At 40.5% G+C, this 21,662-nt stretch overlaps 2 protein-coding genes and 1 long non-coding RNA gene across 3 annotated transcripts in view; 1 reads left to right on the forward strand and 2 right to left on the reverse strand.

The window, feature by feature from the left end:
* Positions 1 to 802: 802 nt before the first annotated feature.
* LOC133496615 (disks large-associated protein 2-like) lies at positions 803 to 1,921 on the reverse strand. The gene is made up of 2 exons (XM_061812414.1): positions 1,669 to 1,921; positions 803 to 1,512 (listed from the first exon to the last, which is right to left on the reverse strand). Exons 1-2 carry the CDS (start codon positions 1,807 to 1,809, stop codon positions 1,297 to 1,299), a joined length of 357 nt encoding a protein of 118 aa, XP_061668398.1. The 5' UTR covers positions 1,810 to 1,921; the 3' UTR covers positions 803 to 1,296.
* Positions 1,922 to 4,342: 2,421 nt separating this feature from the next.
* Positions 4,343 to 11,689, reverse strand: LOC133496982 (disks large-associated protein 2). Its single transcript, XM_061813119.1, has 7 exons — positions 11,680 to 11,689; positions 8,470 to 8,547; positions 7,972 to 8,330; positions 6,225 to 6,310; positions 5,710 to 6,116; positions 4,512 to 4,603; positions 4,343 to 4,393 (listed from the first exon to the last, which is right to left on the reverse strand). The coding sequence occupies exons 1-7, from the start codon at positions 11,687 to 11,689 to the stop codon at positions 4,343 to 4,345; spliced, it is 1,083 nt and encodes a 360-aa protein (XP_061669103.1).
* A 4,520-nt stretch (positions 11,690 to 16,209) lies between these two features.
* The window catches only part of LOC133496616 (uncharacterized), a 56,144-nt gene continuing 50,691 nt past the window's right edge, over positions 16,210 to 21,662 (forward strand). Inside the window, exon 1 of the long non-coding RNA XR_009793822.1 lies at positions 16,210 to 16,374. This is a non-coding gene — a long non-coding RNA (uncharacterized LOC133496616). The remainder of the gene's footprint in view (positions 16,375 to 21,662) is intronic.

Genomic DNA, 21,662 nt, shown 5'->3' on the forward strand with positions numbered 1-21,662 from the left:
CCAGCACCTATTTCTCGTATTTATCCTCATCTGATGAAGAAATAGCAGCATCGGTTGATCGGGAAGATGGAGGAATAATTAATGTTGAATATTCGGATGGTTCTTCGGGCGGAATGACGCTGAGTCTGACTACTCGGAGGCCTACGCGTGACTTAAGTTTTTAAACAAAGGCCCCCGGGAGCTCCGGGCCGGCAGCCGCGGATAGTTCTTCGGACGGGAATGACCCGTAGTCCTACGAGCGAGCCCCGGCAGCGGGCCACGAGCCGAGCTTCAACATCCGGAGAGGCCGTTAGTCGAGCTTCGGCGTCTGGGGAGGCCGTTAGCTGAGCTTTGGTGGCGGCGTAGACCTTTAGCCTAGCTTTGGCGTCCGGGGCTAACGGCCTCCACTGCCTGGAAGCTCGGCTCGCGACCTGCCGCCAGAACTCGCTCGTCAAACTCTGTGTCATTCCCGTCCCAAGAACCATCCGCAGCTGCCGGCCCGGATCTCCCGGGGGCCTTCATTTACGCACTTATGTCGCGCGTAGGCCTCCGAGAAGTCAGAGTCTGCGTCATTCCGCCCGAAGAACCATCTGAATATTCAACATTAATTACAGCCACAGGTTCAAATCTGTATGGAAGTATTCCTCTGTCTTCCCGATCAGCCGATACTACTATTTCTTCACCAGATGAGGATAAATATGAGAAATCGGCACTGGGCATGAATGGTGTCCCATGTAATCGAGCCTTTGCTACGGCACAGTAAACGTCACATATACACGTGTAGGTCATGTGACTCGCGAAAATGGCAGCGCCCCTGAAAATTCAGAATTGTCAATAAAAAATCTTCTCAAAACACTATGTGAGAGAGGATTTAACATCTCATTGTAAAAATCGAGTACATATTACATGAAAAAATGGGATACACTGTTCATGCAAAGCACTGGATTTTCCCCTTTAAGCATTACGACTTCACTAACAAACAGAACCATTTTTTTTTTTCAATTTACAATGGGGAATCCATAAATTAAATGTTGATTCGGGGCAACAGCAGCTCATCGACAAGGCTCTTCATGAGCTATTGGTGGCTGAAGGTGAGGAGTTCCGTTTGAGCTTGCTGCAAGCACCACACCCCTCAAAATAAAGATTTTAATTGATCTGGAGGATACATTTTTAGTTAAATAAAGGCTAGAAGCGTAAGGACCCAACAGATCTTGAAGTGGGTGACGGAAGCTCGAGAGCTGGTGTTGGATGGGAAATAAATAAATAAATAATTTTGGAAGCGACGAAGAAAGAGATCAAGGATGAATCCGAGGAACCTCAAAGCCTCGTCTGAGCTTCCGGGATGTAGATCTCGATGCTGTCTGCGCGCTCGGTGGCCGAGTTCTGTCTGAAGGACGCCGCCCGTTTGGCGGCCATGAGCCGTCTGCGGGCTTCCTGACGCTGGCGGTCCTGGAGGTCCAGGGACCGCTCCCGCATCAAGCCGCCACGGCCCCTGGCGGGCCTCTTGGTCGGAGGGGGGATCCACTTGCGATCCTTGGGAAGCAGAAGTCGATATCGTAGGAATGGGTCTGATTAGTGAGGTACGTACGGTGCACAACGTTTTATCTATCCCTGGATTAAAGTCTAATTTGAATAAAAATGTGCTTCTTGGTTGAAAATGCGTCAGACAAAAAAGAAAAATCGGGTTACCTTCTTCTCAGGACTTTCAACCAGCTGCCACTGGTTGCTCTTGATCTGCTGCAGCTCTTCGAATTTGGCAGTGACGTCTTCAATGGAAAGCTGCAAGAGGTCCCAGAATCCGGCCAGGTCCTGAGATGTGGGTCTGGGCATGGCACTGGGGTCCTTGTTTCACAACAACAACAACAACAACAACACTTTTATGCTTTACTTAAACCCCTGTTAATAGTCAAACACTCCCGACAGATTCTCAACACAATGGGAAGTTTCACCATGACTGCCACTAGGGGGCAGTGACGCACCAAAAGGACTTTCACGTAATGCATTACACAGTAGAAAATGTAAAGGCATTCTTGTAAAAACTGATATTATAGTCCATGTCTTCAAGCAGTGTCTTCTGTTTACACAAAACTACATACATTATAGACATTTTCAGCAGAGAGAATTTAGTTTAAAGTTTATTTTGTTTATAGTTATGATTTTTTTCTCCCTATCACGGTACTGTACCAAATGATCTAAAAAAAAAAAAAAAAAAAAAGACTGGATGGCCACCAAAACTGAAGTTGCCATCCGCCATCTTGATACTCTCAAAACAACCATGCCGACCTGTGTGTTAATCGCCAGTTTCGTGACTGTGAGGAAACATTACACAGTTACGTTTGAAAGATTTACTTTGACACTGTTATAGTTTGTTTGTAGAGGGGTTTTTTTATTTTCTGATGATCTTAATTCACTTGAACAAAGTTCTGTTTACTGTTTGTTGTTGTTCACTCCTCACTCTCTGCTTCACCTTTATCGGCTGACGGTTTTTTGCGAAAAAGCAGCGTGAATATTTTCCCAAACTTCATCGGTGGATAAGCAAGAAAACACATTTTCTGTAAAATTTTTGATGAATTTCATAATCCAGAACGCTGCAAAATGAAATTGATTTTCAAATGCGAGGAAACAAGTTTAAATTTTCTATCTGAAATATGACGTCGTAGAGACAACAAACGAACAATGCATTTAGCATGTATTTTCCCATTGCGAGTCCTTATTTCCAAAAAATATATCTAACTGATTGACTTGAAATGTAATGTTTCTATGACAGAAAAAATGCTTCGTTTTTTGCTGTTATAATAATAGTGCTTCACAGCGTATTTCGGGAAAAGTTAATATGTCACAGAAATCGGGCCCGAGGTAATATGCAAGGTTTCCTGGTAGTCACGGTGGTATGTTTTCCTTTGCACTTATCCTTTTTTGGTTTACTAAGTCAAATTAAAAATCGTTCATGTTACCAGAACCAAAAAAAATGTTAAGCTCACACGACCAGTTTTAATTTTACTTGCCAAACTTTGAGAAAACCCCAACCATAATCCAACCATTAAACCATGTCCTCCACGCGTTTTGGGAGTACCAAGATGGCGGCCAACTGGCTTCAACCGATCGACACACCTCTCGATGTGTATGCCCTATCTAGTCTTTTTTTTTTTTGATCAGTGACTGCATTTATATGTATAGACGTGCTGCCACTTCAAGACAGTAGATGGCGATATTGCATCCTAAACGTTTGATGCCATCTGCCATAAACAAAAAGAAGAGGAAGACTCAAACGAAAGTGCATTTGTTTTACAGCATCTTCTGAATTGTAATTTTAATTTGTTTTTCAACAACAACAACAAAAAAAAAAAAAGGCGAAAAGATGGTAAGAATTGGTTTTTGGTCACGGATGTATTCTTTACCCAGATATTAAAATTACACTTTGGGCTGTCTTGTGGACATTAACCTCCCTCTACTGCAGGTACAGAATTGAATCCGACGACACTAATTGAAGCCTCCACCAAGACGGAAAATGGTGGATTTTCCCTCAAAGACGGAAAATGGTGGCTTTTCTCTCGGTGAGTACATTTTAATTCACATATTGGTGAATACATCGCCGTCACTTGCTTTCATTTATGCTATCATTATAACACTATTACTGAAGTGTGGCAAGTGTTTGGAGAGCTTTTGAATTGTCTTCAATAGCCTTTCATCGATCATTTTTTCATTCTCTTTGAGTAAAACGTAATAACCAAAAATGAGAAAAACTAGTCAGTAAGATGCAGTGTACTGTAGTTCAATACAACTACAAATAACGTATTAGACATTTAGAAATACAGTAATACCTTCTCCAACAGTGTCAAACAATTGTTTTATTGTCTTTTTAAAAGCATACATATAGCTATCCATTTTCTTAGCCGCTTATCCTCATGAGTGCTGGAACCTATCCCAGCTGTCAATGGGCAGGAGGCGGTGTACACCCTAAACTAGTCGCCAGCCAATCGCAGGGCACAACGAGACAAACAGCCGCACTCACAAACACACCTCGGGGCAATTTAAAGTGTCCTATTAATGTTGGATGTTTTTGGGATGTGGGAGGAAACCGGAGTGCCCGGAGAAAACCCACACAGGCACGGGGAGAACATGCAAACTCCACACAGGCGGGTCTGGGATCGAACCGGGACCTCAGAACTGATTAAGGTATAGCCACTGAAGGCTTGGATACTTGAGGAAAAGCATTGAGACGGGGTGGCAGTCCATTATTTAGACTCCGAGACCCAATTCAAACCGCTGCCCATGTGCATTAATGGAAGGACTCAAGTCCTCCGGATTGGAATTCCCCTTTCGTTTCCCCGAGAGCTCAGCGGTGGGCGGAGGGACCAACTCACTATTGATTGCCGCGATCCATTTCTGGAGGGCAAACAAGATTCTCGGAGCTCTGGTGGGGAGACGTTTACCCAGAATGCAACTCTCTTAGAAACAAATTAAAAGAATGTTGTCCAATACTGCGGGGGATTTTCAACAGCGCATAAAGGTTGTGTTGCCCCGTCACTCACCAGATTTTGCTGACACAGCCAGTAAAACTGCTGGAACTTTTGGGACATTAACAGCTGAGCGCTTCCCACTGCGCTCCGGATTTTCCCGAGAACTGCAACAAAAACAAAAAAAATAACGTTTGACAGCGCTTTAATTTTACCATGTAGTAAATTAACAATTAATTGTTTATTTTTCCATCCATCCATCCAGCCATTTTCTTAGCCGCCGATCCTCACAAGGGTGGTAGGGAGTGCTAGAGCCTATGCCAGCTGTCAACGGGCAGGGGGCGGGGTACACCCTGAACCGGTTGCCAGCCAATCGCAGTTGTTTATTTTTACCCAATAAAAATATTACTTTCATACTAATTTTAGCTGGCAGAAAATACAATTAATCACCCTCAATTGCTCATACTGTGTCCATTGGTGACAAATTATAAATAATTATTTTTACATTTATTTATAGTATATTAGTTCTACATTAATTTTAATATAGCACAGCATACAATAGGGAGTGTTTCCCTCATTTTCTGTTTCGCACACAGGGAGCATTAAAATGTGTCAATTGGTGATAAATCATAAATCACATTATTTTTACATTTATTTATTGTATATTATTTCTACATTAATTTTAATATAGTACAGCATACAATAGGGAGTGTTTTCCTCATTTTCTGTTTTGGACACAGTCAGCATTAAAATGTGTCAATTGGTGAAAAATTATAAATCACATTATTTTTACATTTATTTATTGGATATTATTTCTACATTAATTTTAATATAGTACAGCATACGATAGGGAGTGTTTTCCTCATTTTCTGTTTTGCACACAGGCAGCATTAAAATGTGTCAATTGGTGATAAATTACAAATCATATTATGTTTACATGTATTTATAGTATGTCTAGATTAATTTTAATATAACATACGATACTGAGTGATTCTCATTTTCTGTTTTGCACAATCAACATTTTCTTATTAAATGATTTTTAGATCAATTCCAAACAATTTCCAGACTTTTTTCGTGTTCAGTTATTGATTACTTTGAGTGGTCTTGCTTTTTTTTAGTATATCTACATTTACATAAAACGATAAGTATTAATTCCTCACTTGCTATGTCGCCAGAATTCTTAACAGTCAATTAGTTTAATTTATTTATACTAAATAGCTCATTGCCAAATTGTCAGCTCAGTGGTGCCAGACAAGAAAAGAAGGAGACTCACTCTCCTCCGACAGATCGTGCTCCTCTGCTTCCCTCTCCATCTCTTTACACCATCCCTCCATCCTTTTGGATTCATTATGAAGAAGCTGCATGAACCAGCCGCCGTCCCTGCGAAGAGGGGACACTCGACCCGTCTCGCCGGCCTCCAGGCCGGGTTCAGCCAGCCAGGGTTCAGGCTGCGGGCTGGGGGGGCCGCTGGAGGCCCGATAGTCCTCTCTGTAGCTAAACAGGCCCTGCGTGCGCACCGTGCGGATGGCGCCGTACTGCGTGGGCGTGCTGGGTTCGGAGTGGCGACCGAAAGCGCCACCGAACTGCAGACCCTTGTCTTCCATGGAGGGGAAGCCCTCCAGCTCCATGTCGGCTTGCACTGCAGTGGTGACGCTGTTGGAGCGCTTGACCCGCCCACGCCTAAACGTGAACGGGTCATCCGATTAATGTTGATGTACAAATCCAGGACGAGGTGAAGAGTCGACATGACAGTTATGATAATTTAAAGAAAAGGAAAGTGCCGCGTACCTTTTGTGATCCTCCACCTGGATACCTATTGAGTGAAACTGAGGAAGGCCCTTGCTTTCGGTCTCGGAGTCTGTCACAGTTTCCACCTGTTGAAGAGGAGCCACAACTTCCCATTCAAACCGAAATATCATTGAACTTGTCTAAAACACCAAAGAGAAACTTGAATTTATTGCTGGACCTCTTAGTGTTGCCTTGAAGTACAATGCGGTGTGTGCAGAGCAACAAGCAAGTTGTCATAAGCTGGCATTGTTGGGGGTGTTCAGAATTGGTTGTAAATAAAACTGCTCAGAAATTCTTAGCTTGTATTTATTTGGATGTAGTTTTAATCTTGTTCATATTTGAAGGGATTTATGTCATACATCAGTCACTGTGATTTGATGGGCGCATACGTGCCCGCGGGCCATCGCACTCGCAAATCTGCACAGACGACCACGAAAAATCATCCATCCACCCATTCCCTTAGCCGCTTATCCTCACAAGGGTTGCGGGGAGTGCTGGAGCCTATCCCAGCTGTCAACGGGTACACCCTGAACTGGTTGCCAGCCAATCGCAGGGGATATCGAGACAAACAACCGCACTCACAGTCACACCTAGGGGCAATTAGGTGTGTCCAATCAATGTTGCATCTTTTTGGGATGTGGGAGGAAACCGGAGTGTCTAGAGAAAACCCACGCAGGCACGGGGAGAACATGCAAACTCCACACAGGCGGGGCCGGGATTGAACCTGGGTCCTCAGAACTGTGAGGCCAACGCTTTACCAGCTGATCCACCGTGCCATGCGCATAAAATTTGTTACGAGTAGACATACATAGATCTTGAAAGACGTCGCTTATTTGGTGTAGTCTTGACCAATGTTCCCTCTCAGTGGCGCAGTGAACCACAGCCTGGCACCTTTTTTTTTTTCTTTTTTAACATGAAAGCACACGGCCAAGCTGCTGGACGTCCTACTTTTACTTCCGAGTTTACCTGACACCGCCCCCCTCAGCTCTTAAAGGGGTACGCTCATAATTCCAAACAGAAAAATCACCCGTAACTTTATATCTGCGGGCATGACTGATCACACCCGGACATTTTTCAAATGTGACTGATTTATCATCAGTTGCTGCTAACATTGGTTTTGTCTCTACATGAAATAATGTGCAAAATATAAGCCTCATTGTGAAAAGACATTTGTTGGGCTAAGTCTGTTGAATAACTTTTTTTTTTTAAATTATGGAATGTTCTTGTGTAATTTGACATACACAATTGTGATTGGCCAGTTGTGAAAAGATAACTGATTTTTCAAGCAATACCTGAATCTCTAACTTAGATATCCAACCTATAGTAATGCACAGAAAAGTTTGAGATGTTATTAGACACAAGACATGGGAATAATAATCAATCTCGTATCATCTTGTACATAACCAAGATAGCCCTTTTGAGTTTGTCTAATTTTTGTTCCAAGCAAAACAACATAAACTCGGTTACAAGAAGTTGAGCGATGTTCATCCTGACCTCTGCTATGGTCCAACGCCTCTTGGCAGAATTATTTCCACACTGGCATGGAAACAGGAGTTCCGACCAACACCCATTTCCAACAATTGCTAAATTAAAATTGCTTGATAGACAATTGTTATTTCATACCTATCCCGAGTGATGGCGAGATGACCCATAACACCACTACCGATCCCTATCCTAAGTTTGACTAGAAACATCATACTTCAAGAACATTGTCATCGTTACAGTCCGGTTGTTATGCCGAGCGTACCTGTATGCCGATCGAGGATCGAGGGGTTTTGAGGTACTCTTCCGCCTTGGATACCAACACAGCTTTGTCGCATGTCTGGATGGAGCTGTGGCTGCCCAAAGACGCGTGCCTCTTGGGCGCCGCAGTCTCCATGGCCATGGTGACCGCCTTGGAGCTGTCCAGGCTGTCCATGGAGCTGTAGATGGGACGCCCGAGGCTGTCGGTGGCCCACAGACCGCCTCGCGGTTGCCTCCCCTCCTGGTAGGCATCTTGGGTGGACTCGGTGCTGCTCTGGGCTGTCACAGAGATAAGAGGCTTGGTGGTGGCACGCGGGGGCACGGGAGGGGGAGTCTTCTTGAAACTAGAAGGATATGACACCACTGGATAGCACAAGCAGGATGACAGGACGAAGACAAGGCAAAAAAAAGGTAGAGAATGAATTAAAAAAACAAACAAAACTGGATGGAAAAAAATAATACCCAGAACCGAGAAAAACAGCATGATGGAAACTCAAGACACCTTTAGCAGGGTAAAGGCCACTGGGGGGGATGTTGCCGTAAGTTGCACAGCGCCTGTGTGTAAAATGGGTGCGTGTTCCTGGGGCAGTGAAATCAAGGTTAATAAAGGAGAGTTGCTCGATCAAGTGTAAATAAAATGCTGAGTGGGATTCATCCACATGGAACTCTGGATTTTTTTGGTCTTCTATTTTGGTCACAGGAACAAAAGTATTGGAAATCTTTTACATTCATCCATTCATTGTGAAGTCATACGGAGGTGATGTTGGACCCAAGAGGTTCTGGCTCACAATCGCTATTGGCGCTCGCCTCAAACTTGTTTTATAGTTGAATTCAGGAGTCATGGGGAAGGCTAAAATTCCGATTGACTTCGAGTTTTGTCCCATTCATTTGTTTACATCTCAGGTGTCAAACTCAAGGCCCGGGGGCCAGATCTGGCCCACCACATGATTTTATGTGGCCCACGAAGCCAAAACTAGAGTGTCAATTTCCCCGATTGTGTAAAAATCTGTACCAAAATTTCAAATTGTCATATATTGTGAATGGTAAAGTTGAGAGATTACAAGCATTTTTGTGTTACCAAACATGAATTGTTGAAAAACACAATTACCCTTGATTTCTGATTCCAAAACTAGTTCATAAATTGAGGATGTAAATTTGATGAGATGCTTAAATATCTTTGTTCCACAGTTAGAACGGCCCTCTGAAGGTAACCGGAACATTGTGGCCCACGAGAAAAATGAGTTTGACACACCTGGTTTACATTGACCTTAAACGTCATTGATTCATCCACTTTCTAAAAATTTTCACTTTTTCAAAACGTTAGTAACTAATGTTGAAATTAATAATAATAATAAAACAGGTCCTTCCGGGGTAACCTTTAGATGTTATGGATTGAATCAAATGTTAAATATCAACATTAATAGAACAAAGGTAACATGAATCACGAAGGTTGGATGGAATTCACATAACGCACAATGTTCCTTTTAATTCATACACTCAAACAGAGATAAGTGAAGAATTAGCCTGCCTGCTAAAACACATTCATGAATATAAACAGGTGTAGTCACACACACAAGCTTGCATTACTTCTTTGGCTCGGAGCTAATTAAGTGCAACAAAACCACAGGAATTCTCTTAAGACAAATCCCATCCCAGACTTGACTTCCTTCCAACTTGAAGGGGCCGCAGTGCTGCAAGAGACAGTGGGAGGATTCCAAAATGAAGCTTTGTGACTCAGGCAATATGAAATGCCACATTGTCTATTTATACATCCTCGAGCCATCTGACTTCAAGTCATCGCTCAACATGTTACATACGCACTTGCTCGCAAGCTGAAACCTGCAAACAAAAGACTTTTTTTTTTTTTTTTTTACCGTAAAGATGATGACACTTTTACATGACAGCAACTTTACAAATGTATTTTTTCGGTTGCATATTTTAAAAGGTTCACACGGAGACAAAACCGATGATGGTGAGATCATGTCCATTCACACGGACCAGCAAAAAACACCCGCATAGCAGCCAATTAGACGGGTATGTCTAGAGTTAGATTGAATTTTGTGTAGAAGGTAACAAGGAAGCAAGGCTTGAGAAAGTGTTTGTTGACAATTAAAAAGTAACAGATACAGTGAAGAAAATAAGTATTTGAACACCGTGCTATATTGCAAGTTTTCCCATTTAGAAATCATGGAGGGGTTTAAAATTTTCATCGTAGGTGCATGTCCACTGTGAGAGAAATAATCTAACGACAAAAATCCAGAAATCACAATGTATGATTTTTAAATTTTTTTTTTTAAACAATTTATTTGTGTGATACAGCTGCAAATAAGTATTTGGACACCTGAGAAAACCAATGTTAATATTTGGTACAGTAGCCTTAGTTTGAAATTACAGAAGTCAAACGCTTCCTGTGGTTGTTCGCCAGGTTTGCACACACTGCAGGAGGGATTTTGGCTCTCTCCTCCACACAGATCTTGTCAAGATCAGACAGTTTTCCGGGCTGTCCCTAACCCTAAAATTTCACAATACATGGCCGCAGTCATCCTCTCCTTAATACAGTGCAGCTGTCCTGTCCCATGTGCAGAAAAACATCCCCAAAGCTTGATCCTACCATCCCCATGATTCACAGTAGGGATGGTGTTCTTGGGATGGAACTCATCATTCATCTTCCTCCAAACACGGTTAGTGGAATTATGACCAAGAGTTCAATTTTTTTCCACTTTTTCTTTTTAGATTATCTCTCTCACAGTGGACATGCACCTACGATGAAAAATTCAGACCCCTCCATGATTTCCAAGTGGGAGAACTTGCAATATAGCAGGGTGTTGAAATACTTATTTTCTTCACTGTATCTGTTACTTTTTAATTGTCAACAAGCACTTTCTTAAGACTTGCTACCTTGTTACCTTCTACACAAAATTCAATCTAACTCTAAATATTAAGATTGGTTTTCTTAGGTGTTCAAATACTTATTTGCAGTTGTATCACACAAATAAATCGTTAAAAAAATCATACATTGTGATTTCTGGATTTTTCGTTTTAGATTATCTCTCTCACAGTGGACAAGCAGCTACGATGAAAAATTCAGCCCCTTCCATGATTTCCAAGTGGGAGAACTTGCAATACAGCAGGGTGTTCAAATACTTATTTTCTTCTCTATATGATGTAACATCACTTATTTTCTGCCTTATTTTATAGAGATTACAGTTCTAACAATCATGTCATTGACCTGACTTCCCCTTCTTGAGCATTTAATCTCCAAGGACCCCCGAAATGAAGCGCATCAGTAAATGACTTACAACCACAAGTCTTTACTGATTTAGCTGAAAGATTGGTTGTCGCATTCTGTCCTTTGTGCTGCCTGCTCCATCTGCTCGTGTTTGAATGGGAATGTTTGCTGTATAGTTCAGTCAACAGACACCGGAGGTTGTGTCAGGAATAAATCAACTTGAATGCCATTGCGATCAAACGCGCCCGTTGCTCATCTAAAATCTCCTGCAAATACCGAAAATGCCATTGAGAATCCTGCCTTGAAACAGTTACAATATTTAGACGCATTTTGGGTGTTCTCTGGAGGTAGCGTTTGGCCAGTTTCTGAAGTAACCCTCATCAGTCTCCCGGAGGTCAGACAAAGGGGCGCCCCAAGCAAGTAAAGACGAAATAACAACCTTACTCTTGCTTCTGATGTAATTATTTCTTTCTCCTCACTGACCTGTTGCCATTTCAAGACTGCGTGGCTCAAAGCTTGTCTGAAAGGTGGAGTCTATGTCATCCCCGTTGGCAGAGCCAAAATAAAAAATAGCAACATAGAACAACACTTGCACCCTAATTAAAAGTATGTATAAATGTCACTACTACTGGTAACTCATGGTGCCCCTCAGACAAGATTTGTGGAAATTGTGTCAATTTTTAGTTATCCCATAGCGCTACTAACTAACTACCGTAATTTCCGGCCTATAAACTGTGACTTTTTTCACTCGTTTTCAACCCTGCGGTTTATGCGGTGATGTGGTTAATTTGTGGATTTTTTTCTAACGGCCGCAAGGGGGCACTCGAGCGGAAGAGGTAAGAGTGACACCGGTGGAATATATGTGCCGAGGAAGAGACTTTTAGTGGTATGTTTTTTTTTTTTTTTTTTTAAACTGGCCCTCTTAGCGCTACGCTAGCCTGTTGCTGCTGTGTTACTCCCGTGTCCCGGTTTTTTTTACCAGTATGTTTTTTTTAACTGGCCCTGTTAGCTCCGCTCTCGCTCGTTGCTGCTGTCTTACTCACGCATCTCAGTGATTTAGGTATGTTTTTTTTTTTTTTTTTTTTTTTTGTAACCGGCCCTGTTAGTGTCCTACCATGTTGCTGTGTAGCTCCCGCGGCTGTTTTTTACCGGTATTTTTTTTTTTTTTTTTTAAAACCAGCCCAGATCATGTTGCTGTGTTGTTGCTTTAAGCTAAAGTATCAAAACTTTGAAAACTCTTTCTTTGTACCGTCTTTCTTTGTAAATATCTCGTGTTTCAACGTGTGTTTCAATGTGGGCACTTACGGCTTTTTACACAGGTGCGGCTTATGTATGTACCAAATAGTATTTCCTTCCCAAATGTACTGGGTGAGGCTTATCAGGTGCGCTCTGCAGGCCGGATATTACGATAATCAATTTATAGCGTAATAAATCAACACGCCCTGCTGGTAAACTTTCATACCTCCACTGCAAATATGAAATATAACCGCTGTTGCACAAATTCAAGTTCAAAAATGGCGACTGACTGGTACCTGGCGGTGGCTGAGCGCGGTCCACACTGCATGAAGTAGGGAGACGAAACTGAATTCCTGCAAGAGCCAAGCAGAGCCAGTTATTGTAGGCTCGTCCGAGTGTGACACAGATAAAAAACGCACACGTGCTGCGACTACATTTACATACCAAAACAGGCTGACTTCTAAAGCAAATATTGTCGTTTTTGCCTTGCAAATGCAGTTTTTACATCAGGCAGGAAAGGAACACAGTTATTCTGGATTTACTGCAGTTTCTTTTTCTTCCAGTGCTTATGAGGTCAATTGGGGACCCATCGTGGACAATTTTAGAACTAATACTAATATGTAATGCCTCTGGTTGTCCAGCTTTATCTGTGTTTCTTTTGCCATTTCAAATGTCATCATACAGTGGGCAACATTTATTAAAAATCTGCATTTTCTGAAACACCATGTTTTTTTTTTATCCTAATAATCTTATTACAGTATCCAAATATTAAGTAGTGATCTTAAAAAAGTCAAAAAGCTTAACAGCATTTGTCAATTTGAATTTGTGATTTTTTGCCCATGTATCATGATGTACTTTTTAAGAGCAATCCATATTGTACTTCTACTACTCATGCATCACCTCAAAACACACAATAACATATCATAATGTACAGTACAAATACATACACATAATCACAAGACAAATATAAAATCAGGTCAAATGTTTAACTTTCGCGTTACATTTGAAATATGTCAACTACTATTTTAACAATAAAACGAGACCTCTGGCACGCTTTAGTAAAGACACGGTAATACAGTAGTTTTGAACATGACTACTTACTCCACTACAGCATGTAGTGTCATTTCAGAATTATATAACAACCTCATGTTAAGGTTAAGATTGCGTACGTGTTTACTGTTTGTTTTTTTTTTTTTAAAGGAAAAAGTCACTTACAACTTACGGTCTCTTATTATCAATTCTGAATTCAACAGACCCTTTCGTGATCCCGACCTAAGTTTCAATCGTTCAAAAAGTCATCGTCCGCCTTGCGACTCCGTCCACTCGGGGCCAGATGCCGTCTTTGCCACAGTTGCGAAGGAGAGGCTGGCAGAGAGGCTGGTGAGAGGCCGCTCTGACGCAGATCAGGGCGGGGTGGCGCTTAATGACGTGCAGTGACTGACAAGCTTTGCATGGGCATGGGGGCTGGAGATGGAACATAATGATTGTGTTGCGCTAATCCTGCCTCATTTTAACGATGCCGGCACAATTATATATGTAAATTAAGATCACGATAAATATTAGTCTTGTAAAGCCTCAAAACCACTAAAACTAATCCTTTTAACGATCCACATTTAATCCCTGCGCTCTGCCAAACAACGTGCTAAATCGTGACTTCTCTGTATATACAGCGTTAGTAGTTCCGTGTACCACCATTCACAGAAAAGAAAAACAAAAGTATCAATATCAGCATTGACCACAACTAACTCAACACTTTTCCTTATAGAAATGAAGTGCTGTACAGTCGTGTTCACATACTAGCAATAATTCCAAAGATTTTGGCTGAAAATTGTTCCTGCTGGTACGGGCCTTTTTCGCCACGTTTCCACCCAGCGGTACAGTTCACTTCGGATTGCTAAATCCAGATTAATTTGAACCTGTATTGAGTAGAACATTGCTGCTGGGAGAAGTTGTAAAGCTCAATTGACATCAGATGACATGTTGTTTATTAAACCCGACAGAATCAACAGGACAACTGCTAGTTGCAACAAACTACTGCTCTATTCTAGTACTGAAGTTGACAAATCGGTGAACTGTGCTGTACTAGTGGATCTAGTACATCAACAAAAAGGTTGTGAAAAGCTTGATAATAGACGTCGAATATCTTTACAATGGAAACATACAGTGAAGAAAATAAGTATTTGAACACCCTGCTATATTTCAAATTCTCCCACTTAGAATCATGGAGGTGTCTGAAATTTTCATCGTAGGTGCATGTCCACTGCGAGAGAGATAATCTAAAATGAAAAAGGCAGAAATCACAATGTATAATTTTTTTTAACGATTTATTCGTGTGATACAGCTTCAAATAAGAATTTGAACACCTGTCAATCAGCTAGAATTCTGACCCTCAAAGACCTGTTAGTCCGCCTATAAAAGTCCACCTCCGCTCCATGTATTATCCTAAATCAGATGCGCCTGTGTGAAGTCGTTGGCTGCATAAAGACACTTGTCCACCCCATACAATCACTAAGACTCAAACTTGTTACATGGCCAAGATCAAAGTGCTGTCCAAAGACACCAAAGACAAAATTGTACAACTCCACACAGCTGGAAAGGGCTACGGAGAAATTGTCAAACAGCTTGGCGAAAAAGGTCCACTGTTGGAGCATTAGAAAAGAGAAGAAGCTAAACATGACTGTCAATCTCAATCGGAGTGGAGCCCCTTTGCAAGATATCACCTCATGGAGTCTCAATGCTCCTTAGAAAGAGGAGTCATGGGAGAAGGTTTTGTGGTCAGACGAGACCAAAATTGAATTTTTTGGTCATAATTCCACTAACCGTGTTTGGAGGAAGACAAATGATGAGTTCCATCCCAGGAACACCATCCCTACTGTGAAGCATGGGCGTGGTAGCATCATTCTTTTCGGGGACAGGACGACTGCACTGTATTAAGGAGAGGATGACCGCCGCCATGTATTGTGAGATTTTGGGGAACAACCCACAGCCAGGAAAACCAAGGACTGATTCCGTAAGAAAGATATCAAGGTTCTGGCGTGGCCTAGCTAATCTCCAGACCTCAACCCAATAGAAAATCTTTTGAGGGAGCTGAAACTCCGTGTTCCTCAGCGACAGCCCAGAAACCTGTAAGATCTAGAGAAGATCTGTGTGGAGGAGGAGGTCAAACTCCCTCCTGCAGTGTGTGCAAACCTGGTGAACAACTACAGGAAACGTTTGACCTCTGTAATTGCAAACAAAGGCTACTGTACCAAATATTAACATTGGTTTTCTCAGGTGTTTAAATACTTATTTGTAGCTGTATCACACAAATTATTTAGAAAAATCATACATTGCGATTTCTGGATTTTTCTTTTTGGATTCTCTCTCACAGTGAACATGCACCTACGATGAAAATTTCAGACCCCTCCATGATTTCTAAGTGGGAGAAGTTGCAATATAGTAGGGTGTTCAAATACGTATTTTCTTAACTGTAGATATGTGAATTATAGGTACAGTAAATGAACTGTACTGCTTGGGGTTGAAACCGTGAGGCTCAGAAGTGAATATGCAATTACACTCAACACAATTGTATTCTACTTTTCAAATTAGCTGGCAACCATTTCAGAACGTACTCCACCTCTTGCCCAAAGTCAGCTGAGATAGGCTGCAGTTCACTGTATCTACGACTTTAGCGAGAACAATCGCTATAGCAAATGAATTAAGTTTTCTATGAAAAACTGCAACCTCCAATGGCTTTCCTTGAGTAATATACAGTATCTGTTCTGTGCATCTGCATGTCATAGGTCGTATTAATTACCACGTCCTAGCGACGGAGAGGGCTGCCACGTGAAGATGGTTGAGTGGATGAAGAGATGACGTATGAGTGATCTGACAGAGGACATTTACAGGTAGTACGCCTGAGAGGGTGCATGATTCAGCCGCTGGATTTCCTACGTTCAAAAGGTTGGTAGATACTGTATATACAATGTAAATAGAGTTTGCACAATAAAACACGCATGTTGTTTGGTCGTCACATACATATATACATACAGTGGTGATGCCCCCATGGATGCAAGGTGGTGCAACCTTACATGTATGATCATATCACAACAAACCAATACAAATCAGTGTCCACAAGTTAGGATCTGAATAATGTGTCTTTTTTACAATGTTTATGTGGTCAATATCACCTGGACTTTTTTCAAAAATGGTGATTCTTTCCAACCATGCACAAAATCAAAAAAAAATTAAAAAATACTGGTATTTAATTAGTTGACCTTAGCATAGGAGCTTCAAAATCTGGTTTTATAAAACACTAGCTTCTCATAAGGAGAAGTGTATCACACTTATTGCAGTGGAATCCCTCCATGTTACTCCAGTGTCGGTGCGGATGTTATTGTTCAACTTTTGTGCGCTGCTCGTACAAACCTTCCCGCACACGACAATGATCGGAGAACTGTTTATTTCAACAATTTATGTTTTAACCAACAACAATGTATAGCTCTAATTACAAATTGTGACGTTTAAGGGGGAGCCAGGGACCAAACTTTAAGTATGAATATAGTGGCCATATACTCAACGTTATTATAACATAATCCTTTCTAGATGGGGAAACACATCAGTTTCTATTATAGTTATTCCATTGAGGTATGTCGCGCTTCACAGGAGTAGATTAGAAGTATGTAATTCATAAAAGGGCTTTCCAGTAGCACCTATAATGTTAAACAATCTGTTCTGGGACACCAGTCCCTTTGATCCCCCCCACCATAATAGAAGGAAATTGAAATAATTGAATTCTTGGGTCACCATCATTTGCTTTGGATTATTTTAACATTGTTGATCATCATACAAGTGTAAAAGTTAATCACTGTTCGGAAAGAAGCAGAGCTTTCAAAGATGAATGATGGAGGCACAATACTAAGGAGAGTGTTTTTACTTAAAAATGTTCAAATTTATCAAGTGTTAAAAAAAAAATCATAACCAATCTTAATAGTAAAACGTGAAATTAATAGAGCTCGTGCACGAGACGTCACCATTTTCACGGCGCCATATTGCCGATCAAAAAGAGCTGGCCGTAGCAGAATATTCACAATGCCCGAAACTTGTTGTGCTGTTGGTTGTTACAACAGACAAGACAGATATTCAAAGAGGTCATTCTATAGAATACCAGCTGAAAAGACCAGAAAAAATCAATGGATTTCGGCAATTAAACATGATGGATAGTGCCCAACCAAATACACACAACTGTGTAGCGATCACTTCATTTCAAGTAAGAATTATTCTTCTCAAGCTCAACTTCCCAAGAAGTAATTATAATGCAAAGTTGGCTCATTTGAGAACAATGCGTTTAAAAAAAAAAAGAGAAAAAAAGAGTCGTCTCCAACGTACACTGAAATGTGTTGCGGCCACGCATTAAACTTTGATAAACCATTTTTTAAAATATGCATTGTTCTTAAATGAGTCCAATCCATATTTAAAACAAGAAAATCTCTCTCGCAGAGCCTATCCCAGTAGTTTTTCTTTTTTTAAATACGCATTGGACTCATTTGAGAACAATGCGTATTAAAAAAAACATCTGTCACGGAGAGGTTTACCAAAGTTTAATGTGTGGCCGCAACACGCTTCCATGTACATTGGAGACGACTCTGTCCTGTTTTTTTTTTTTTTTTTTAACGTATTGTTCTCAAATGAGCCAACTTGGCATTATAAATACTTCTTGGGAAACGCTACGGAGGAGCCGACTCACTTGCCCTCTTTTTTCCCCAATCACAGTTAATGAATGCGAGTTTGTGTAAAACCAGGGGTCATTTATTGAAATATTGGTATTTGTATTGAATACTAGCTGAAAAGATCGATGGATTTTGGCAAAGGTTAATGTGTAGCCGAGTAAGCTTCCGTGTTCACGAGCCATCTTCCCGTTGAGAACAGATCCAGCAACGAAGTATTTGTATGCGTCCAAACTGTTCTAGGCTTTCAAACTTTTCCGTGCAAATCTCGATGACTTACTCACCAGATACATGTGTAGATCCAGTTGTCCAAGACAAGCGGAAGCGGGTTAACAGTCCAATTTCTTATTGCCGAAAACATCGACTTCAACATTAGATATGGGTCCTCTATGCCAAGTTTCTCATTTTTCCACGTACTTGGTTTATTATCACTTTCTAAATGTTTAACAGTATCGGACAAAACTCTGGGCGTCGTGCTATAAGACGTATTTTTCCGTCGTCTCCAACCGACTTACCATTGAAGAATGGTTTGTTTGACCAGCACTTCCAGCCAGTCACATGATTTGATGACTTAGGTGCACGAGCTCTATAAAACACTGAGGCCAGTGACGGTGAAACAAGGCGTATGCGAAACGCTCGAGTTCTTCACTTTACTTTGTTCTTGCACTCGGGCTTGTACAATATTTGGCTCGTTTGACTTTTGAGGTTCAGTGTAAGTTTTATGTAGTTATTATTCAGAGATAATAAGAGCATTGATTTGTGCTGGTTTGTAGAACAAAGCTGTTTATTTGGTCGTAACCTGCCTTGCTGCATGCCAGTACATTTAAAAGACAAAAAGATACAGTAATGTGTCATAATTGATTCTGTAAAATGCTTAAAGCAAGAAGACAAAACAATAGGATATAATGAACCTTAACTTTAAAAGAGATTAACGTAAAAAAAAAAAGCAAGTGATGGAAACTAAAGTATGGGATTGCTGAATAAAAATCATGCTCTATCCTCCAGAAGCATATAAAATAGATTTAAATAGTTGCCAACATAAATAAATGATGGTAAGCTACGACTAACATGATGGCAACTGTTTTTTTTTTTAACTCTTAACCAAGTACTCGTACACAAACTTTCCACTGACTTCAGTATGAGGGGAAAAATGAAGACAGTTCAAAATACATTAGCCTGAGCATGAAAACATTTTCATTTCTACCAAGTGAAAAATGTCAATGGGGTCAGACAAAACGTATGGAACATATAAAAGAAAGAAATAATAAAGCGGTTCCCTACCGGACCTACCGTACTCTCTACGCCCCCCAGCTAAGCTACGGGCGCCTGAAATGGGGAATAAAAGAAAAAGGAAATAATAACCAACCCAAAAAATGACAGCATTCCTAAAAAAAAAATAAATGAATAATAAAGAAAAACTAAAAAGCTTAGAAAGTGCTATAAAATATTTTAGATGTGTTTTAGGGTAAACAACTGTGTGTGTGTGTGTGTGTGCGTGTGTGTAACTTTTTTTGTTCGCTCTCTTTGTAAAGCTATGACCCCCATTAAATATGCATCAACATAAAGATCATGAGCATTTTTAATTCCGTCTTTTATATCAATTTATGAAAAATACATAAGGCCAAGAAAAGTTTGAAAATTCACAAAAACACCACAGTAAGCAAAACAGAATTTGAAAGCCAAAGTATTACATACGTTTTGTTCGTTTACAAAATATAAGCACAAGCTAACAAATGCAGGCTGAAGAACCGTATTCAACAGGGATGTTTTCAGAACGTGGACAGAATCCGACCCGCTGAATGCGGCAGTCTGAGATCCCTGAAAATCGCATCGTGGCTGACGCAAAACAGAGAAGCGCATTTCCTCGCAGAGAAATGAACCGTGAAAGAGAACCAAGGGCTTAAAAAAAAATGGGAGCCTACCAGGTGCAAGTAAGATCCATTCAAAAGCTGTTGTCCTAATAACTACATGAAATACATTTCACACAGTTGTTGTTTCATTAGATCCACAGAATTTTCAAACAAATATATTGGGATGAAGAAACAGCCAATTGTTTTTTTTTCCGTTTGAAAAAAAAATCCATTGTCCATTTTTTTTTCTCTTTTTGAAAATGTCTCCTTTTCATGTTTATTTTAAAATCATTTATTAACCACTGTGTTTATTTTCTTTGCTACATTTCTGTACTTGTATCAAGGGGGGTGGATACATCTGGAAACATGATGACATTAAAATGAAACTCACGATAACTCAAATAGGTTGACTGAATTGGACATTCTTTTTTTTTTGTTTGTGTTTTACAAAAATAGGACTTTGCACAGCATTTCATATTAACAACAAAACTGTTTTGTTGCAACGCCAAAAGAAATTCACCAGCTAAAGTTTTGATTGTGGTCGAAATTAAGTTAGGCATATTACAACATATTTAGGAAAGAAAACGTCATCGAAAGAACATTCCATCACAAGCAACTCAATATCTAGATGAATCAAAAAAAAATTACACCAAGAAACCAAGAATTTGCATAGAATGAATGAATACTGATTTGAGACATCATGATTGGCCAGCACCTTAAAAATCACCTTGCATTCCCCCCAACAAAGGAGAAAATAATTTTGAGAAATGCCATTGCAATTCCCTCGAATTATAATATACTGTGGATGTATACATAGAAATGTTTATAAGCTAGATATTTCACAGTCATATGCCTTCACTGAAATACTGAAAAACCTGCTTTTTGTTGACATTTAAATATAGAACAAAATGTTAAATATTGCACGTAGGATAGAACAACAATGAATTTGGACCTTTACCCATCAACCATCTTTCTTCACAAACCTCAGCTGAAAAATATACCATCCAATGCCAAAAAGCTAATTATGTGGAAAAATGTATAACTCCTAGGGATGGGCATAATAACTGATTCGTTTTGAATAGATAATTAAGAAATATGTTTAATATTTGAAATTGATGGGGAATGATTGGAGTGCAGTACTTATCTGTAACCAGCAGAGGTGCTGTAGATTATCTCTTGGCTAGTTAGTAGCCTTCTACTTCACCTGCGAGAAGTTGGGCTCCATTCACACGGACCTCCATGATAACACAATTCATTCTGCTCGATACGAAACGAGCACGGAATCAGAAGTTGAGAACACAGGCCAATGTGGCCACTTGCGGCTTTTACACAGCTGCGATGTATGTATGTATGTATGTACCAAATGGTATTTCTTTTACAAATTTACAGGGTGAGTCTTATAACCTGGTGCGCTCTGTAGGCCGGGAATTACGGCAATAATAATAATTGCACTTGGTCTAATGGCAAATGTGAAATTATGCAGGTGTAAGATTGAAAACGTTCAAAGAAGTAGAAGTCTCTGGGCTCTATTTTCATGACTAGCATAAATCCAGCACTACGCTTGGAGCAACTCTCTAAATTAGTGGGCTCGGCCTGGTTTTTGTATTTTCTCTGACCGGCATATTTGGGTTGAAACATGTCCCAGCAGGAACTGAATGTGAATGATATATTCCAT

This window comes from Syngnathoides biaculeatus, chromosome 23, assembly GCF_019802595.1.
Source record: "Syngnathoides biaculeatus isolate LvHL_M chromosome 23, ASM1980259v1, whole genome shotgun sequence".
NCBI classification, from domain to species: Eukaryota; Metazoa; Chordata; class Actinopteri; order Syngnathiformes; family Syngnathidae; genus Syngnathoides; species Syngnathoides biaculeatus.

What these genes read in the sequence shown, in the direction of transcription:
- LOC133496982 (XM_061813119.1), bottom strand. An exon ending in TGGCCTTTACCCTGCTAAAG is followed by an intron (nt 8,331 to 8,469) that starts GTGTCTTGAGTT and finishes TGTGCTATCCAG; the next exon opens with TGGTGTCATATCCTTCTAGT. An exon ending in GGCTGTGTCAGCAAAATCTG is followed by an intron (nt 4,394 to 4,511) that starts GTGAGTGACGGG and finishes TCTCCCCACCAG; the next exon opens with AGCTCCGAGAATCTTGTTTG.
- LOC133496615 (XM_061812414.1), bottom strand. Translation starts at nt 1,809, where the DNA reads ATGCCCAGACCCACATCTCAGGACCTGGCCGGATTCTGGGACCTCTTG. An exon ending in TTGAAAGTCCTGAGAAGAAG is followed by an intron (nt 1,513 to 1,668) that starts GTAACCCGATTT and finishes CTGCTTCCCAAG; the next exon opens with GATCGCAAGTGGATCCCCCC.